This window comes from Carassius auratus, unplaced genomic scaffold (genome assembly GCF_003368295.1).
Source record: "Carassius auratus strain Wakin unplaced genomic scaffold, ASM336829v1 scaf_tig00214657, whole genome shotgun sequence".
In the NCBI taxonomy this organism is placed as follows: Eukaryota; Metazoa; Chordata; class Actinopteri; order Cypriniformes; family Cyprinidae; genus Carassius; species Carassius auratus.
In genome coordinates this window covers 632,686-654,857 of record NW_020527754.1, presented here as the reverse complement: position 1 = coordinate 654,857, position 22,172 = coordinate 632,686, and the positions used below count along the sequence as shown (strand labels likewise).

General features: G+C 36.5%; 1 protein-coding gene across 2 annotated transcripts in view; it reads right to left on the bottom strand.

Annotated features, from left to right (window-relative positions):
* The window catches only part of LOC113092586 (ATPase family AAA domain-containing protein 2B-like), a 77,580-nt gene that overhangs the window by 13,259 nt on the left and 42,149 nt on the right, over positions 1-22,172 (bottom strand). For both annotated transcript variants that reach the window (XM_026258233.1, XM_026258234.1), the window contains exons 25-26: positions 3,184-3,744; positions 2,632-2,738 (exon numbers count right to left, since the gene is read on the bottom strand). In XM_026258233.1, the coding sequence (XP_026114018.1) occupies positions 2,632-2,738; positions 3,184-3,744 (668 nt within the window). The remainder of the gene's footprint in view (positions 1-2,631; positions 2,739-3,183; positions 3,745-22,172) is intronic.

Sequence of the window (22,172 nt, the reverse complement as noted above, 5' to 3'; positions counted from 1 at the left end):
CATCTATTTTTTGTTTAAGAGACTTCTAGAGTTCATATAGTATACACCATAATATATTTTTTCCCCTAAAAAAGTATGATATTAAAATAAAGTGCTAACATGATGTCCTGCAAAAATAAATGATTTAAATAGCACACAAGGTAATACATGAGTAAATTTAAATAATAAATATCACAACACAAAAATATCCATTAAATAAGCCTAATTTTCTTTAAGAATATTATAATTTCTTATTTCTTTCTGTTCGATGTTGCAGTAAAATGCACACCAGACACATTCTTGACAAGTTTCCAGAGATTCAGGAGAACAGCAGACATGAAGCTTGACATGCTATAAGCAGCATACTTTTAAGAAAACATTAAATGAGAGGATAAAACCTTCTGCAGTTTCCAAGGCAAAGGCAGACTTAGACAAGAATGTCTTCTAGTTGAGCGATGGAGCCAAATGGCCATGATCACATTAAAGAGCAAGGGAGAAGACAACCCTTCCAAATCTCCAGACTCAACTAGTTTGGTTTTTCACTGCTCTATGTTCTTTAAATTCAGTGTTGTTATGCATCCAAACACTGACACATGATGTGATGCTGGCTTCTTGCAATGCAAAAAAGCACCGAGGCAAGTTGAAGCTCATAGTTTCCTGTGACGGCCCTTTAATTCCAAACCTATTTGAGGGCCGTGCTGCGCTTCAAAAATGTCAATAGTAATGAGCGCATCTCCAGTCAATGAATATGAATGAGGCACAGGAAAACAGCCCACTTCTCATTCCTAATATGTGTCAGGTATTTTGCTACCCCAAACAGGAGATACCCGCTTAAATGGTAACTCTCACCCCACTTCAACGGCAATTCAATTTGTTCCATAAGCCAGGGATGAAAAAGCAATTATTCACAGCATCCGTCACTTCACGATCTGTTTCTTAAAGATATCAGCCTTTTCTGGGTAAATGAACAAATAAGGCGGTGGATTAGTTCCACACGTGCTTCTGGCCTTCACACAGCCCAGCGGCCGGCGAGCCGTGTAAGGAGTCCTCAGGGAGGGGGTTTTCAGTGATGATGGTGTGATAGATGATATGGCGGCGGGGTGTGTTGTGTGTCGTCATGCGATAGAGCTGACTGCGCCGTCTCTTCTTCAGATGCTGCTATCACCAGTCTGAGCACTACAGTTGGCACTTTGGTCCTGATGAGAAGAAATCTCAGCACGACTGCCATTTGCTGTGTTGAAAGTGTAAGTCTCACACATTTCACTCGCTAGTTAGCAAACAGGATGTGCAGCATATGAAGTCAAAATAAGGGGGTGTTCCGGATGCCATACTACTGTACTACGTCTACTAGAAATTGCACACTACATTTGCAAAACTGTATACTATATACCACAAGCACACTTCAAGGAGCACTGCATCCCGAAATGCAACGTGACTCCAACTTCCATTTTAATAAATGACAATTTTTTTTTAAATAATTTATATTCATTATTTGATAGGACTGGAAAAATTTAACAGAGTAAACTAGAGTAAAATAAATACAAATAAATATTTTATTCTTATCAGAAAATTAAACAACTCACCGAATGAATAATAACCAAAGAAATCAGAATGATAGAGTATGTAGCTTAAGATACAGTTTCATGTACCAATTAAAAATATTCAGTGATATTAACAATAAATAAAAATACATAATTATTATTAATATGCCGTTTCATATACCATTTCAAAATGAACAATAATAATAGATAGATATAGATAAAATAGATGTTTTTCCCCACAATTCAGAATTGTAATATAGATACAAACTCAAAGATATAAACTCACAATTATGAGAAAAGTGTCAGAATTGTGAGAAATAAACTCACAATTCTAAAACTTTTTTCTATGAATTGCAAGTTATAAACAATTTTGAGTTTTTTTCTTGCAATTGCAAGTTTTCACATGATTCTGATAAAAAAAATTCATAAGTGAGATAAAAAGTTACAATTACTTTTTTTAATTAACCACATCAACAGCTGAAGTGGTTAAGTGGTGGAAACAAGGTTCCATAAATAACAGCTATTATCAAAAATATATATATAAAAAAAGGCTGTAAACAAGGCAGTATGCAAACTAGTTCTCCCTTCTCTAAACACCCTTTTGAAGATGATGACCTTGTTAAAAGCAGCACTGGTGCTATCTAGAGTGGAACTAAAGCTCAAATATGCTTGTAAGAGGAGAAACAAAATCGATGATTGCTACCGTAATTTGATGAACTCGATAGCAAATAATTAAACGGAAATGAATGACTGAACGAATGAGAGTGAATGAATACCTCCAAAAATGGCCTAAACAGCCTAATGATGATGATGATGAAGCAGCCTCCACACTGATGAGTTGATGATTGGAGTGATTTCCCTCACTCTGAGATGGGTATATCACAGCACAGCTACAGTACGCTAATGTGAGCTAATGGGATGTATGTTACTTCTGAACAACTACTGAAGATAATCACAGACAGCAGAAAAACGCATTTCCAACGCATTAAGTTCTAAAGTTTGATGTGGGTTATGATACTGGTTTCAGAGGTGGAAGAAACCATTACAATTGAATGAAAGAGTACACATTTCAGTTCTTAGGAATAACTTCTAATTCTAATATTCATCTCACCTTGAGCCGCTGGTGGTCAACCACGAGAGCCGGAGGTGGTGGAAGTTCCACAGTCTCCTCGAGTCCGACGGCCGACTCGTTTGGCTTTTGCTGCCTTTTTGATGAACCTTTTAAAATTAAGCAAAGTCACACTATGAAAAAAATTATAAATAAAACTGCACACGCACCACACCAGAAACACCTGGTGAAGGACAAGCAGACGGAAAAGAAGACACGAGTCCGCAGGGTGTTTCTGTTGGTGTATTTAACTCTCAGCAGGAGAAACGCTCACAAACAGATGGTGTTTTGAAGCATTTTCCTCCAAACTGTGATTAACTGTACAGTTGTCTATCAATACTAGGAATTATTCATCTGTCCTGCATGTTTATGGACATCTGGTAAGTCTAAAATGTTATTTCGGGCAGTTATTTATTTGATTACGTTTAAATACTTGAGAGAATAATATATGATTATGCTTATTGCAGTGTTCTGCATCTCTAAACTTAATGCATTACTATTTTAAATGTTTGAAAATATGTGTGTTTAGTTAATAATTTGGTAAACACGCCATACCTTCTGTTTCATGGTCGCCATCAGACGCCATCCCCTCCGCTTCTGTTGTATTCTCTTTTGCATTGCATTCTGGGGCAGAAGGCTCCTTGTGCTCCACCTCAAGTGCATCTTTTTTAATAGAGTCTACCTCGGTTTCTTCATCAAGAGCCTCACTGTACACACTGTCCATAGATTCATTTCCATTCACACACTCTTGAGGAGCGGGGACCGTTTTGGCCTCCTTACAGCTGGAAGCCTCCTCCGAGGGGGCCTTGATGGGCTCTTTCTCTCCCTGAGGGTCCTGAGTGGCCATCGGCTCAGAGGAGTTCTCCTCCTCCGTGGAGAGGATGTGTCCGTTGGCCTGGAGTGGTTGCTTGTCAGGATGGAGCTCCACAGCATCACAGGACGACTCATCCTGGGTGAGACAAGCATCACCTTGCACCATTGCAGCAGAGTCGTCCGCTCCTTCCTCTTCTTCCAGGTCATCATCTTCCTCTGCTTCCTCCTTTTTATAGCTCTTTTTCTTCCTGATGATGCCCCTCCCCCAAATCGGGCGCCGGCGCAACTTGCGCTTTATGTTATCTGAAGACACAAAGATGAGTGTTAAGTCAACTCGGAGAGCAAACAGGAAATGCATAAATTATTCATCCATCTTGCAAATCCTGGAAGATTCAAATCTGATAAATGTTCAGTATGAAAAGCTTTGGGGGAATCTAACATTTTTAAAATGCAAATTAGAAATAAAGGAATTAAAATAGCTTTTTAGCACTGGATGCTGATATCATCAATTAAACCGTATCAAGCACACTAGAGAGATCCAGTGTGACCAAAAGAATCTGCAGAATTCATTTCAAACTTTCTTTTGCACGGTTCTCGCTTTATTTCTGCCTCTGCATGCAAGCAACTCTGACCACACTGAGAAATACATTTCTTCATATTTACATTTATGAAATCTTAAAGTAAAAATAAAATAGCCAATCCAAAACAAAGTATGTAAAAATAAATAAATCCCAACATGAAATAAAAGAAACAGACTGAAAACCACACAACTCTAACTTTTTTGAACTACAAAATAACGTAAAATATAAAATAGGACGTTTCTGCACACTGAAATTCCTAAACATGTAAAATGAAATGTGTAGAATAAATATTCTTACAATAAATCACATCTAAAAATAAAATAGAATAGAATATAAAATAATTTAAAAAATACTAATGTAAAGCTACAAACTAAAACTTTCATTCTGACTCGTTGGGCCTTAAAGGTCCCTGAAGTGCACTGAAACAAGCAGAACAATTCTATGTGGTGACGTAATTTCAACTGAAACAGAAAAAGAGGGCAGGAAATATCAAGAAGCCCCGCCCCCTTTTTAAAGTAGTCAATAGCGTTTTGTTTATATCTGCTCGGGCCAGAAACGATGAGCTCGGTAAACCCGCATTTGACAGCTACAGTCTAGTAGATTACCCCCTAGATTTAATATGAAACCCATAGTAAAACTAAAAAGTGGTCAATCATGCTGTGGCTGTGTAGTTGCAAAAGTTTTTAATAAATGCTGACTCGTGCATATGACTGTACAGGACATACTACACTGTGAACAAGTGACTGATCTCAGCCGGTACTTCAGTCTACAGTTACAGTGCAGGAGGTGGGCACTTCAGATACTAGAGAGCATTTGATTGGTCAGAAGCTATGATGAGAAGCTATGACCATTCGCTGAGTCATTTTGGCAGGAGAGATGAACTGCAAGCTTTGAATGCTTATATCTTCTAAATGCAAATTTTGTCACTGTTTTGGAGCAACATTGGATTTCGTGGGGACTTTAACTATGCCATCTACTTTGATTAAGACCTACAGTAATAATAAAATGTGTCAAAATTAATGCAAATTCAACTTACAGTACAGTATATACAGAAACACTTGAACAGCTTTCAAGCTGTGCAGGGTCTTGCATTTTTATAACTTAAATTCACCTCATGATTCCCGTTTCCTAATTACATGCAAAACCCCTGTCAAAATCGTGGGTGTTGGAAGAGGGTCTAACCGTTCATTAGACATGATTGACTGCATGATGAACTTCTCACCCTCATGTCTCATAGTCACTCAGATGACAACGAGAGAGAGAAAAGAGTCTGTTATTGTGACCATCACCAGGGAGCTTATGCTGAGAGCTCCAGAAGCACAGCGAGAAAAATAGACAGAGGTGGGTTGGCCAATCTGTTAGCCCTACACGACACCTGTCCATTGTGTAATTGGTCGGAGAGAGAGAGAGAGAGAGAGAGAGAGAAATGGGGTTATGATGAAAAAAGAAAACAGAGGGGGAGCATTGCTTGGCATGCAGGAGGCCATGCTTAAAGTCGTAATTGAAAACAATGGACAGCAGCAGAGATGTGCGCCATATATCAGAGCCCAAAAAGGATTGGGCTAATTTTTCTCCACCGGCTGCTGGTGTTTCCTATTGGGCTTTCAGTGACTGAGTAGTCACACTCCACTCACATTAATGGATTCCCACAACACCCCTCCTATTCTAAATACAACAGTTTATTTTTTTTAATTGGAGAGGTTGATTGTGAAACACTTGGTGCACCCTTCTGGATGTAATCAGAATGATTGAGTGAGGTGTGGGAGAGAGGGAACAAGCGAGTGGAAGAGAGAAAAAGGAGGACCTTGGAGATTGTCAACATATGGATAGAGAGAGAAGCATGTGTGAAAAATAGGGTGAGAAAAAAATGAGTAAAAACTTCAGGGTGAAGAGGCTAAAGATCTGATGCTGCAAAACTTTAAAAGGCTTCATTCCACACGTTCCCCTGCTGGATTCACAGCACTAGTCTGGGCTAACAGTTGGGCAGTTGGGCTTTTACGCTGCGTACCTTCTGCTGCAACTGCAGTCTAAGACTGGACACATGTACTTCAGGTGCTACGCAGATCTTGACTTTGTGTTGTTAACTTATTAAACTGAAAAAACAAACAGATTTAAACAAACAATCATGATTAATCTTGTAATTCGTTTTTTGCATTAAAGAAAAAGCTTTGTGTGGATAACACTTATATCAGAGTCTGTTCTGTTTAGTACTGACTGTTTTTAATAAAAAATAGCTATACTAAGTACTAAAAAACTTACCTAATATTTTAGATTATAACATCCACCACCCACCAAGACACTAGACCTTGTCTTGTTTCACTGTGAATCAGTTGTGCCCATCAAGACATATGCATTTATGTAACAGGCTATAAAATACATCCGAGCTCAGTAAAATAATGCTTCATCTGCACAACAGATTCAGTCTGTAGTATATTAGCATATGTAAGGCATCAGACTTCGTGGACGATGCAATTCAGCGACAGCAACAACAGCAGTCCAGACTGACATGCATGTATGTGACAACTGATTGAGAATACAGATGAGCAGCAAATGAAGCAGAACAGATGAGCCACAATTCATTAAGATTTAGCAACCAGATGGCAGAAAGGTGCATGTAGCAATTTACAAAAAAAGGTTATTTCTTTTTGCTTGTTATTTAGCTTTTTTCCCTTATGTCCACACAAGATCTAGTTTGACATTTTGGCCCAAGCAGTGCATCAGGCCCTAATGATGTGTAATTAAGTCCACAAAGGCTCTGTGTATTTGCGTGTGTTCAACCAGAATACTGGGCTTATGATTGAACAGCACTACAAAGGAACTGGAGACCGCCAGGCTGCTTGGACTGATTGATAGGGGAAAATGGAAAACTTGTACTGCTGGAGGACATATTGATGTGTCCAGATTGCATCTGCAACAAAATGCTGACAACAGTGTGATTGAGGCCAGATCATCATCAAAAGCTGCATTTAAAGAGAGTAAAGGAGATCTCCAAGATGGGAACATTCCAAACTTATGTAAGCCCACTTCAAACGCAATGAAGACAAAAGCAAATAAATAATAATAAGTGCCAATGATTGTCAGTACTTTGCCCTCTGGTTTTTAAATCAGATCCATGATAGAGCCAAAGACAGAAGATTTCCAGTCCTGTAAAAGGCGTCAACAAACTGGCTGTGACCTCCAGGACTGTGTGTGTATCATAAACCTTGGGCTTCACCTTTAGGAAAAAATGCATTGGAATATGGGTATCTGCTATATTAAAACTTCAGTCAAAGTCATAAAATCCCAGCTTATCTGCTTCTGATATTTTCCACACATCAGCCTAACACTGCTTTTCATGTCAATCAGGTTATATAGAAAAATAGCTTGAGGATTATGATAAAGTTACAGTCTTTAATGTTTGAGCCTTGAAATTCTTATTATTTGTTTCTCTCTCTCATGCCAGCAGAGGTTTCTTTTTATTTTTTATTTTTTTATTGATGGGGTGTCTGGCGGCATTAGTCTAGACAGGTGGAAGTGTTTGTTGCTAAAGCAACAGAGTACATACTTGATGTGAATAAACAAAATAAAATAAAATATTCAAAAACAATTATTCTACACTAAAACTTTTCAGACAGAGATATGCTGAATTCTTATGCAATCTTATGCCCATCTACTGTGGAAAATCTAAGAGTGCCAGGATAACATAAGTTAACAAAGGCCACATTTTCATGTTAAAATTCCAGACTAGAGTTCAGCAGGTCAGAATAACTCTAGTTCCATTTTAAAGTCTGGAGGTCAGCGGAGCAGCTCAGGTCATGGTCATACTGGGGAATACTGAGCTGGATGGCGAAGAAGCTTCTGTCATTCACATGTGGATAGATGGAACTACAGCAACTCCTCCAGAAACAACAGCAGAGCAGAAAAAAAAGGATGGAGAGAAAAATCTCACCAGGGACAACTTCCTGCAAGCTTTTCACAGCCTTGCTGTGTTTGTGAATGGTAGGGGTGTTGTTCCAAAGCCCAGAATAAACCGAACAGCACAGGAAACATATTTCAGGAAAGGGAGAGATGTAAGTGTGTGAAGAGAGCGAGAGCAACTGACAATAATGAAAAGGAGAAAAAGAGAGCCAGGGGAGATGTAAAAAAAAAAAACAGGTGGCAGGGTAGTATGAGTTTGCGTACGTGTTTATGATCCTTAATGTAACCCCTAAAATATCAGAGGCAGCGCTTTTTCATCATCACTGCGTGTCTGCTATGTAGATTTCATTTATAAATGTCACCTTTCTAAACAAAGTGATTACTCATGGCTCAGCCCTCCCGGCCACGTACTGGCGACCTTTATGGTTATTTCAAGGGAAATGAAAATATTTTTAAAAAGCAACTTTCATAAACATCAGCCAGAACGAACGTGAAGACATTTCTCAATTGGGTCGGAGTATGCAAGCACAGGCCATGACTGAGTATGCATTTCAATAACATTTACAGGATTTGGTATTTATATTTGCATGCAAATCTATCTGTCCATCTGTTCGTCCGTCCATCTATATTGCCATCCATCCATCCATTTCTCTATTCATCCATCCATCAATCCTTTGTCCCATCTATCCTTCCAACCATCATCTATCAAACCTTCTATCCATCTTTCCATCCATCCGTCAATGCATTCAGCCATTTCTCTATGCATCTATCCATGTATGCATCCATCCACCCTTTCATCCATGCATCCATTTATCATCTCTTCTATCTATGCTTCCATCCATGCATTTATCATCCATCCATCTCGTCTACCAATCTTTCCATCCATCCTAGCTAGGGATGTTCATTTTAAAAATTTATTTTCAGCCGTTTATCAAAATATTTAAAAAGGTTTGAAGCACTGTTAAAATAGGCTACGCTACGTGTATATAAAATTATTTTAGAGAAAAAAATATATACATTGCGTAGTCTATTAATACGTGAAATGTTATTATTTCATTCAGAAATAGTCCTAATGCCAACGCAAAATATAAAAAAATATTAAAAATAAAAATTATTCTTGTTCTTAAAAAAAGAACAAGAATAAAAAATATCCTTTAAGAAGTTATAGCAACATAAACGAGAAGCCAAAACGAACAAATTTAGGATAAAACGAAACTGAAAGCAATGTCGGGTCTCTCATTCAACGCAAAATCAATGTTTTCATATTCGCAATGTATTTAAATGACAAATTATTATTTATTATAGCCTTCTTCACTCGCGTTCCAATATCCACATAAATCAAAATGTTTTGCATAACATCATGGCGGTACGGAGATAACACTTAACAGCACAGATTTTACATATTTAAACTGAGCAGTGTTTTTTTTTTCTCCATATGTTTGACTGACTGTATTATTTATGATAATTAACAGGCTGCATTGTCAAAGTAGCAAAGCTTAACTTTGTGCAAGCATCCAGCGCCAGCGCTATCACTTGTTTTGTTTTTCTTCTAACAGTGGGAGTCACAGTCACTTTTAGTCACAGAGAGCCTAATCAGAATTGCAAACCGTTTGCCTTTATTTGTATAAATTCACAATAAAAAAATAATATTTGTGCATAAAACAAGCCTAACGAAAATTAGGATGCCGCTTACTGTCATCTGTTTCCTTTTGCGCAACACAAAAATTAACCGAAACTCTGCGTTTTCCGTTCATTTTCTTAATTTATTATTCAAGTATACATATATTTCTCGTATAGGCCTATTTATTTGGTATATATAGCCTAGATTTATTATGTTTTTCTCCACTCGCAGAAGCGCTGCAGGTGCGTGATATGATATGAACACCATGTAAATCCTCATGTTCTGTTGTTTGTTGCTTTTTGCGCATGTAAAATCAATTCCCGGGAAACAAATGTTAGTATTTTTAACAGGTCACAGACACTTATCCTTTCTAATTTAATTCAGTCCTAGCATCCATTGTCCCCCCATCTATCTATCCTCCCATCCATTTTTTTCTATTCATCCATACATTCATTGTCCCATCTCTGTCCTTACATCCATCTATCCATCCAGCTATATCTCTATGCATCTATCAATCCGTGCATCCATCTATCCTTTCATCCATCTTTTTATCCATCCATGTATCCATCCATGCATCGACCCCTCTATCCTACCATCTGTCCATCCATCGTCAAATCTATTTCTGTTTCCTTCCAAGTCGATGTCGATTAGCATCGCTTTATAAATATACTTTATTCTTATAAAAATAGCCAAGATAAACCATACTGTATATGCTGCAATCATAGGTTTACTGTCTTCAAGTTTCAGCAGTTCAAATATTTCTATCTGCATTTTATTCAGCTACAGTGATATCCAAACAACCTTTGTCGATATTAGTTGTCATAAGTTATATTACTTCTGTGACTCTCACTTGTGGAGTTTCTGCACAAGGGTGCCCTCGGGCGACGAGTATGAAATTAAACACAAATTTCATTATGTGTATTCAATAATGCTCAAAACACCCTATTTTGGATAAAAATAGGGAAATAAAAAAAAATACATGTTCTTCTCCAGTGTAGTGTCATCTTTTTTTGTCGCGGAGTAGATGTTTGTGATTTCCTGAATAAAGAAATGATTTTTTTACAATGTAATATTTTATAATAATAAAAATTGGTTACACTTTATTTTAAGGTGTCCTTATTACAGTTTATGTAAACTGTAAAGTTTATGTACATTTATGTAAAGAGTAATATTAATTAACTTCATGTACATGATTAGGGATAGGATTAGGGTTTAGTTTAGGGTCATATAAGTAAATTTAACATGTGTTACAAGGACATCTTCAAATAAAGTATTACCTAAAAATCGAATGATTTATAATTACAGGCACCCTGCAGTTTCCTGTAAAATAAATGTTTTCTGTAAAATATATTATAGCCTAATTATTATTATTATTATTATATAAATACGTCCAATTTGTTCCACCATGTATGAAGATGCACGAGGAGACACCAACATCAAGGCAAAGGGTGTTTTTTTTTATGTAATTGGTATATTTTAGGAGCCTAATTGATGATGCATGCAGCTATCACTTATTGCCAAAACAGTGGTAAATGACATCTTTCCATTTAACCATCCACGCATATATCCTTCCATCCACCCACCTCTTTATCTATACATCCACCTATCCATTTGTACATGCATATATCTTTCCTGTCTGTCCACCTATCATCAATTCATTCAAACAAAATATCAGACGCTAAATAGTAAGTAGCTAAATAAAGAATAGAATAAAAAAAGATAAAACCATGCCCAATCCATCCATTAAAAGACAATATCTATATTTTCTATAAACAATTCAGTTACTCTTTTTTCATTAGCTATTTAGAATCTTAAAATAAGAAAGCTGCAAACACATACCTGGAATTCACATATTATTTTTGCCACAAAAGAAAACGCGAGAAAGGTCAGGGGTCAGCAGTGTGCACGTGTCAAATGGATACTGTGGTGATTACCTGAGAGGAGCCCAATGCAGACCAGGAAAAAGTTGTCATTCCCCGTTCTTCCCACTTTTAAATAATGCATGGAAATTGTTGAAGCATGAACACACAGTCCCAGACGGTTGATATAAAAGTGTGTGTGTTTTGTGTGTGGTTGTGTGTGTGTATGTGTGTATGAGGAGGAGATGCTCTTCTTGGAATAGCTCAGCACTTTGTAATAATTAAAACTGCCACTGCATGCATATTTCATGCAGTGCCAGGAATATTTACCCATACACCCCCAACCAGTACCTGCCAAAACACCACCTTATCTCACATTTATTAAACTGTGCGATAGCACGCCAGCAATACAGCAGTCATTTAGGTCCGCCTTGTAAGGACACCTTTTTTTCATGATTACTCCCATGATACAACAGTTTGAAAACATCTCTTGCTGGTCTAATGTAATGAACCGGTGATTTTATTGGAAGGAAAAACAAAAGGTTGAAAAGTACTTTTTTACCAAGGCACACTATTCTAAAAATCTTAATATACAGATGAAGCTTCACTCTAAAGGCCAACATAATATTTCATGAGATCTAAGCATTTAAAAGGAACTTTTTTAGAAATAAGAGTGTTTTACGTTACATCCCCTCAGAAATAGGGCTGCAACCACTCATTGATGAAGCAAAGAACATAAATTGACAACAAATTTTAATTATCTAATAATTAGCCAAATTTTCCGTGCATGTGATGCCACTTCACAATAGTAAAAACTTTTTTTATACAAATATAAATGTATACTACTTAAAAAAAAAAAAAAAAATACTATATTTTAATCTGGATTGTTAATCTATATTCTATATCCTAATCTGAATCTTAAATTGTTAGTAACAACTCAAACTAATATCAGAATTAAAAAAATAAAATGAAAATTCCAGGCTTAACCAATATAGCATGAATATAAATAGCAATCCTACATTATTATTTTTTTTAAACAAAATAAATAGACTTGCATTTTAATAGCAAATGAGTGATAAAATGTTGTTCATTTAACTTTAAATAACCTGACAATAAAAAGTAGGGCAACAAATAAAGAGGGCAATTTGATCAAAACAACATTTATTGTTAAATATTAACAGTAGGTTTCAAAGGATTAATTACTGAATGAGAAATCTGTATATGAAAATGCATATAATTCTATTAATTCCAGTGCAATTGTATATGCAATGCACCATTATAAAATACAACTCCATTTATATGCACAGTAAATTTAATGTAGTTACTAGGGATGCACAATAAATATCGCTCGATATTTAATGCACATCTTGTCAGTAATGCTGACTCCGTAATCAGCAGTAAATCTCTACTTGTAATTACTACATTACTGCATAATTTTTAAGTGCATTTTTCGAGGGAATTTTCAGTGATTTCAACACTACTCGCACTGTCTATACAAAAAAACATCAACAGAATTGTCCACAAGTACACAAATTGGGATGTACCAAGTGATTTTTCTTCTGGACATGGTGTGGAGATATTTTTGCTGCAACAACCTTGACTAACATAAGTGGACTTCTGGGAATAAAATATAGTGCTGTAAAAAGCTCAATATGGCTCCTTTAAATCCAGGAAGGTCAATTTTTCCGCTGGAGCAGCTCATTATTCCAATAGTTCATTGCAGAACATGTGGCCTTACAATGACACTAATTCCTAGAGTTACTTAAAATTCCTGCATATCTGTGTAGGTGTGCCACGCTGTGAATGTTATTAAACGTTTAATAGCGAGCAAGAAAAAGCTGTGTGAATCGGATCTCAGGTAAATGAGCTCAACAGAGGAGAACGAAGGAGAACGGCTCACGCTCCTGTTCCAGGACACCTGCCAGGACGCGCTGAGTCCGAGTTTGACTAGGACTATTATTCAGCCAAGGACATATCCATTTGCCAGTGCAAACCTGTCTGAGGCCAAATTATAAAGCTAAACACAGCTATTGATTTCAAATACTGCCTCTAATAGTTCAAGTACAAAAACGACAAAAAGCAGGTTTGACCTAGTGGTAAGAGCTTGTACTTCCTAAAAACACTTGACATGGATTATTTTATAATGTACAAGTGTTACGGAAGGCTTAAGCAACCCAATGTTCTGAATACTAAATATAGTGGAAATTAAATGTATTTCACTGACCTTGGAAACTTTTAAAACTTTAAATCTGGACATATAAAAAAAAACTAAATTGCAAAATGAATATGAGTCAGTTTTAGACTGAAGAAACAATTTCTCTGTTCCAAATATAGTTAGCCTAGTTAAATGTCACTGCCTTCTAAGACACTATAAATTATTTCGGCTAAGGCAAGCCCATAATGAAGTAAAACAAAACCTAAATAAATGCTAACAAGAACAAAAAATAAATAAACTGTTAAAATGGTTCAATATTAATCAATGTTTAAGAATTAGATTACATATCCACTTTTTTTTTTTTCAAATTCAATGTGCTTGCAGAAAGATCCCTCCCACACTCGTTTTTGATTGGCTGTGATATTTGATAGATTTTTTCACATAGCCATATAGTGTCTGTATGGACAAATTGCTTTGTTGCTGGAAACTTACTACATTGCAGCTGGTTAAGACACAGTGAGAATACAGAGGTGATGGTTTATAATAATACCCATTAGCACGATATGTCAGGTGTAAGGTGAGAAATCAAGAGGTTAGAGAAAACGGCGTGAGAATGAGAAAGACTTGGCTTGTGAGAGGACACAGCTAGTCACTCTGGCCTTTGTCATGCAGTGTGGATGCTTAATGAGGCCTGCGGATCGATCAATGATTCAGTCTCTGCCTGTGGAAATGAGGTAGATGAGTCAAAAGCTTCCTTTGCCCACTGTGAGGATGAACACACGGGCATGCCAGGGGTAATTCATCTCCACCGTGAGCGTCCTAGCATGCCACAGCGTCGCCGGAGTTATTTTCCAGGAAACGCCCACGGATGAGCAGAGCACTATATTTGGATGCGCACATTTGATTGTGACAGCTTTGAAATACAGGCCTGCCAAAAATAGGTACAATCTTCAAACCACTTAACAAAGAAGAGCTGCATCTCTTATAGATGAAACACCTATCTGCCTCACTAGCGGATGACTCATTGACTCTTGAGCAGGAAATGAGATCACCCATGTTATAGCGGGCTGCCTGCATAGCCTGAAGGTCCTGCATGCACTGGTGTCATGACAGCAAAGGTCAGTCCATCCCTCAGAACTGGACGAGAGTCAAAATGATGAGGGAGCTTTTTGGCACTTTATCAATGTGGCGCCTGCCAAGCCAAACGGTGTGGAAAAAGCAGCTCTCACTGGAAGCTTTTCAGATTTTGTAAAGCATATAGTGTGCATCATGTCCGTCCACTTCTGCGACGGCTTCTGAAATTATGTTTTCCCATTCATTTATCCCAAAGGGTTTTCTAAAGAAGTCTTCTTGAAGAGTTTCAAGCCATGAATCAAACTATTCAGCTAAGGGGTGAAGTACAACATTACAAACAAAAAAATATTTGGATAAAAAGACATAGGTAAAAGACTATGTACATAATGGCTTTAATGAGGGAAAGAACTACAATGCAAAGAACCGTAAATCATATTATATGTATTCATGTATATATATATATATATATATATATATATATATATATATATATATATATATATATATATATATATATATATATATATATATATTAGCAAAATCAGTCAAAAAATGTCAAAAGTTTAACTGATAGTTTAACTATGGATTATGTTTTTATGGCATTTTTTGACCTTACAAATGGTTATCAGATTTCATTCTGCAAATAGGATACAAGGTGTTGTTATGCATCTAGAAGCAATGCAAAATATACATTATACGCAGACATTTTCAGAGCATAAAAGAGTAGACGGGCACTAAAGCGGTCTATGGGTTTGTGTCGACACTCTAATTGGATTTATTTGCAGAATCATGTGTAATGTAGTTTTTTACCAGGAATTATGGGGCTAAACATGATTATAAAAAAAAAAAAAAAAAGTTTAATAATAAATGCCAGCTGATGGCTTCAACAAAAGCATGATCCATCGATTAACACCTCTTAGTTCACATTATATCTGTTTTTAAAGGTTTATAAATTATTGTTAAAAATCAATTCCCCTATGGAGAGAATGAAGGGGATTTTTACTTCCAGAATTCGACTGCTGTGCTCTACAGTTAGCTCCTTCTCTATCTTTACCAACCACTTTTGACATGGAACAGTTGGCCAGTTGCCTACCAGGAAAAGTGTTTATTTATTGGACTTGCTCTTCTGGCGATAAGGAAGGAAGCCACTTCCACTTTGATCAGATTTCCATCAGGGTTTCGACTTCAGATATATATCGTAATCACTTGGCTGGCCTGCTGGAGTTCGCCACCAACCGCTGTGCCGGATGCTTAGATTCCACGGTGAGGTTTATGTAGAACCGCATGATAGACCGGGCACATCATCTACAGAGCTTGCTTTTAATGGACACCATTAGGAGGCCATGAAAATCGGATTAATACCAAGCTGGGATTGTGATTACCTGAAGCCCAGGGAATGAGAACATTGAGAGTGAGAGACGCAGCATCTGCTTTGAATGATGAGGCTTTGAAAATTTCCCCCATGCTCTTTAGAGAAAAAATCCACAGAAAGTGAAGGTAAACAAATGCAATATGGAGGAAACCATAGGTAATGGCCAAAAGTTGGACACCAGGATGGCTAAACTTTTCCTGGACGACAGATTTGGGAAAAGGACAGTTTAAAAGTTCAACTTTACTCATGAGCTCAAAAGCAGTCAGGTGTGATTACATCCATCAGGGGCTTACATTATTTTGGGCCGTAAAATCAACAAAGGACTTAAACCGTGAGCAGAACCTCTGTTGGTTCACCTAGTCAATGTCAACGGATCAGATCCGCTGCTCAGGATTTCAGATCCAGCTAAGATTTTTATGGATGGGATTTATGAATTAAATATCAAAACCATTGCAATTGTGGGGTCAGGTTGGATCCAACGCTCTTTTAAGGAGCATTTTTGTCTTAGCCTGCTAGGGGAAATGACAAATGACCAATTCAATAAAGAAGAAAAGGTGAAATATTCAGAGTAGCTGTCTAAATCATTCAGCGTGGATGAATCAATCAAAGGTCATCTGTGCAGTGCATGTTTCCCTGCGCTGTCTGAGATAAACGACCACCATCGGACTCTATAAATAACTGGATCCAGACTAGCAGACTGTTTTCATGATACCAAACTGAAAATGATCATTCAGGGAGAGTGAGAATATCCACAGTTATAGGGCCTATGTTAAAAATGTAGTAAATTAAAAATGACTGAACAAACGCATTACAAGTAGCACTGTGAATTTAGTTCTAGTTCGTTTTATATGAAGCACATTTAAAACAGCCCCAAGACTTACCAAAGTATAACAAACACAATACTATAAAACCATAGAATACTATAAAACACTACAAAGATCAACGTTAATGTGTTAGTGTTAAAAATGTTCTGATAATTTCAACAAAAGGGATCTTTATGTATATTTTCTTTACTTTGATTTTTTTTTTATAATGAAATCAATCAGCATATCATGCAATTAATTTACATTTATCAAGTGATAGCCATAAATACAGCACATTGAAAACTATTAATGGAAGACAATACCAAAATTCACAGTGTAACTAAGATTTAGTTACATAAAAAATAAAATCTAATGTGTGACAATTAAAAAATATGTTTACAAAAGTTAAAGTTAAATGCTAACAGTAAACTGCAAATTGGAATAAATACACTTTCCATTGATGTATGGTTTGTTAGGAGGACAATATTTGACTGAGATCCAACTATTTGAAAATCTGGAATCTGAGGGTGCGAAAAAAAATCTAAATACTGAGAAAATCACCTTTATAGTTGTTGAAATAAAGTTCTTAGCAATGCAGTTTACTGATCAAAAATGTAATTGAGATATATTTACAGTAAGAAATGTACAAAAAAAGGGAACATGGTCTTTACTTAATATCCTAATGATTTGTAGCATGTAAGAAAAATCTATAATTTTGACCCATACAATGTTTTTTTAGCTATTGCTAAAAACCCCAGCAACTTTAGACTTTTGTGCTCCAGGGTCACATTTTACATGTTCAATGATTAATCTATACTGTCCTGTTCCAAAAATTAAGACTTGACACACACACACACACACACAAAACTAACTACTGTACATCTAAAAGACTAAAAGTTAACTTACTGAAATAAAACATTTTTGGATCAGTTATGAGTCACCATATGTGGATCCATTTTTGCATTTAGGCTAATGAAGAGACAGGACATGGACTTCTTTAATCATTAGATGTGATGTTACTTCTATCAGAAAACAAAACCCACTGAGCCAAAACCTCATTTGCCAATGAAACTAGATCTGCTAACAAGGTGGCGGAACTCGCAACAAAAAAAAACAATTACAAGTCACAAAAGACTTGTGCAATTAATGTGCTTTAAGCCAATTTTTTTTATATATATATATCTAGATATCATCCAGCTGTAGAAATGAAAACTGTCCGCATGTCATTTCAACCGACCCCAAGAATTGTAGTGTGATTCACAAACCATCCAAAAGTTCACTCAGAAAAACATTTCATGCAATCTACAACACTCATCCATGACAAAGAACCCCTGAAAACAACATAATAGTTCATTCTTCACCAAAATACAGTCTGAAAGACACTAAAGTATATCTATTCTCGCATCACTCCGGAACACTCAGAGCTCAAATAACAGCCTTCCAAGCCATTATAGACTAGAGGAGACAAAGCATTAATACCCACAATGCAAATTTTGCACAAGTAAAAGCTATTCCTTGGGCATATGTTACGTCTTTGACTCAAAGATGACTAATTTACTAGTTTAATAATTGAGTTAGTCGGAAAGCTTTAGTTCCAGAAAATGAAATTCAATAAATCCATCCCTCTCAGCTTCTGTCTAGAAGATATACATGAACACGCATATAAAGAAATGAATAATTGTTTTCAAAACACAATACTTATAAGTCATTGTGCCAGTATACTCCTGAAAGCTGACAAGTTTTTTTTTTTTCTTTATGGAAAACATAATAATCATCTTTATGACTTATTGTTATTGACTGAATCATTTACTTAAGTTAGGCTGGGAAAAATTCTTCATAGAGGTAATAAACAATTTTTAATAACAAAACACTTCACCGAATTTAAAAGTAGTTTCAAAACTAAGTGAATCAATTGATACAATTCCCACGTACAAAACTGGGAGCTTGAAATTATCATTACAGGGCCCTGAATACTGAAGTCTTTTACTTTGAGACACCCCATCTCCATAATTAAGTCCATTAGCGCTCATATTAGGGAAAGAAACTAAACTCTAAAGGAGAGCACAGACACTCTCCATGCGCTATTTGGGGCCAGCAAGATTTCCCTGGACAAAGCGGGGCGCCCCAACGCAATATAAGTTATATATTATTCAGGCCATAGGCTGCAGCACAAATCATAATAGAAGAGTTGCTTAAACTAAAGGTTGTCTTTGTAGTAGGATCTTTTTTTTTCCCCGTCAGGCTCATTAAATTGCTCATCTAAATGAATTAGAAAGTGCATGAGAGAAATCGCAACAGTATGCTGAACTCCAAATGATACCAAAAATATTTGTGCCAATAGCAAAGTAGAAGTGCATGATGAAGCCTCAGCTGACTTTAAATAGCACCAGTGAAGGTATCTGCGACTCTAAAGGGTGTCAAGTTATTTGTGGTTTAATGACCGTGGCAAGTTGCCTAGTTGGATCAATATCATCCTGACAGATTAATACAATTTCATAATTCATCAGATGGCTCCCTGACGTAGCTGTGCAATTTTCGATTTTCAGCTGTAAATTGCTCATTTTCTAATGATCAAAGGGGAAATTTGCAGGAACACAATCTTGGGGCTTAAAACATGCTCAGAAATGACTAGATGGACATTTGATGAACTGTGTCAACCACAATAGATGCTGCATATCACAAAATTAACTCATGCCAAACGGTGTTAGTCCCAATAACAGTCTGAAGTCCTTATTAATGCATGAATGAAAAAACAAAGGTGAAAGTGACATGATACAGAGCCAAAGTGGGACAAGAGAGAAACTGCCATCAAGATTCAAATATTTTTAACTGTATATGACTAAAAGGCCATAGCATGACTGAGCTAGATTAGGCAATGTAAGCAGATAAATTAAATAAAAACTGATTTTAATAACAGTATTCAACTGTTCAACATGTACATGAGTGATTAAATTTCCAAAAATTGCTAAATACTGAAAGTGCACGATAAATAAAGTTATTCCCTCCCAAAATAAAGAATCGACTCTGTACAGCCTAGACGAGTCTTTAGTAATTCGAGTCCCACTTCCGTGATGACTACAGGTCACGGCATAACACATTTGCATAATGCATGTTAGGGCTGCACAATTAATCGAATTTCTAATCGCGATTACAATTATGGATGCCACAATTACACAATTGTTCAATGCGGCAATTAATCTTTCAAAGTCCAATTATGTTATTTTGCTTAAGATACGTGTTTTCTTTCTACATGTTATCTTAAGGTTTTTCCATTGTTTTAGTATAGTATATTTAGTGTAATTTTTGTATATTTTTACTTTTTCTTTTTATGTAAAGTTGAAACCAATCTGATGTGTGTTTGATATTTGAGGCTTAATACTATAGAAAAGCACTAAAGGTTTTTCAGGTAGTTTTTTCACACTGTTTATTTTCAGATAAAAATACGGCATGCAGTTGTATCAAACAACAGTATAAACATCAATGTAAATTGTGATAATCGTAATTAATAATCATAATTACAATTTGAAGGGAATAATCAATTATGATTTCTGTCATTATCATGCAGCCCTAATGCACACCTATGTTCGACGTTGGCTGGCCGCGAACAACTTGACTCCACCCACAAACACATTCTACTGACGACTGCTTCTCTAATCTCGGGGAGTTCAACGCGGGATTCACAAAATGCTTGCTGTTGAAAGATGGACCAGTAAGTTCTAATTAATACATATAGAATTTCCTGACACTTTTTCATCAGTTCGTTGTAGGAAAAAAAAAAAGCTTAGAAGAGAAATTCTGGCAAATTAACCATTTCAACAGTCTTACAAAATAGGAAGAAAAATACTAAGATACAATAAAGAGCTATTATACTGAAACAAAAATATTAATCAACAACTTTTGTTGACAAAATCAATTAAAAAAAAAAAAAAAAAAAACTAAACCCTATTTCTAATATGTCAAGAGTAATTATTTAAATCTTCAATAAAGACTGAACTTTGGAATTAGAAATTTACTCCTAAAAAGCGCTGCACGAGACTTGCAAGACCTTGTGCAAACAATGAAATGCAAATGCTCTTTCAATCAATACACAATTGTGCACAAGACAACGACAGCTTCATATGAAACGCTCTTTCACATTTTTATCCCCAGCAATGATTTTCTACGAGGGAAGTTAAATGCAGCCGTGGGCACAAATTAGTTGCTTGCCATTTAGCAAACACTGCAAAGCGACTTCCAGCACACTAATTGCAGGGCCAGTCCCGCTGGAGCAATCTGGGGTTAAGTGCTTTACTCGCGGGCACAGTTATTCCACAGTGACTTTATAAGAGTCCAGTTTCTACTGCAGCCACACTGTAGACTCAACCTGCAACCCTTGAGTTAGTTTACTCCATGTATGTCCTAGTTGAATGTTGTGATATTTGGTCTCTTTCAGTAGGATTAAACGACACTTCACCATTTGAAGTGAATCAATAGGCTGTACCATGGTAAATCTCAGTGAGCCTCTCATGGATTATTATTCTACAAATTATAGGTTTTAAAGGAACAGTTCACTAGAGAAAGCAAAATTAGAAATAGAGGACACATTTTAGCTGAAAGCAACAATTAACAAGTTAGAAATGATGAATTTATTACAAACATGCAGCTTTTGGCTTCACAAGACATTTACAGAATCGTACTGATTACTTGTGGATTACTGTGATGTTTTAATCAGCTGTTTAGACACTCATTCTGACGGCACCCATTCACTGCAGAGGATCCATTGGTGAACAAGTGATGCAATGCTGAATTTCTCCAAATCTGATCAGATGAAGAAACAAACTCATTTATATCTTAGATTGCCTGAGATGAGTAAATAAATCAAATTTTCATTTTTAAAGGGGGGGTGAAATGCTATTTCATGCATACAGAGTTTTTTACACTGTTAAAGAGTTGTATTCCCATTGTTCCAAAAATACCTCTTCCGGTTTGTCACAAGTTTCGGAGAGTTTTATCGAGTATGGCTCTGTGTGACGTTAGATGGAGCGGAATTTCCTTATATGGGTCCTATGGCACTTCTGCCGGAAGAGCGCGCGCTCCCGTATAGCAGAGCAGAGACATTCACTGATCAGAGCGAGAGCGAAATGTCACAAAAGAAGTGTGGGCAAGACAAACCCTGCACAGATTACCCCAAAAAAAAAACAGCATTAAAGGACCAGTGGATGGAGTTTATTTTTACAGAGCATCAACGTAGTTGTGCAAGTGTTTTACAAACAAGGCCCAGTTTGACGCCGGATTTGCGTATCGTTTATTTCTTAAGGATAATGCAGTCCCAACGAAAAAGAGTCGCGATCGTGTGTTGGAACCGCAGGCAGTAAGTAAAACTGCTTAAA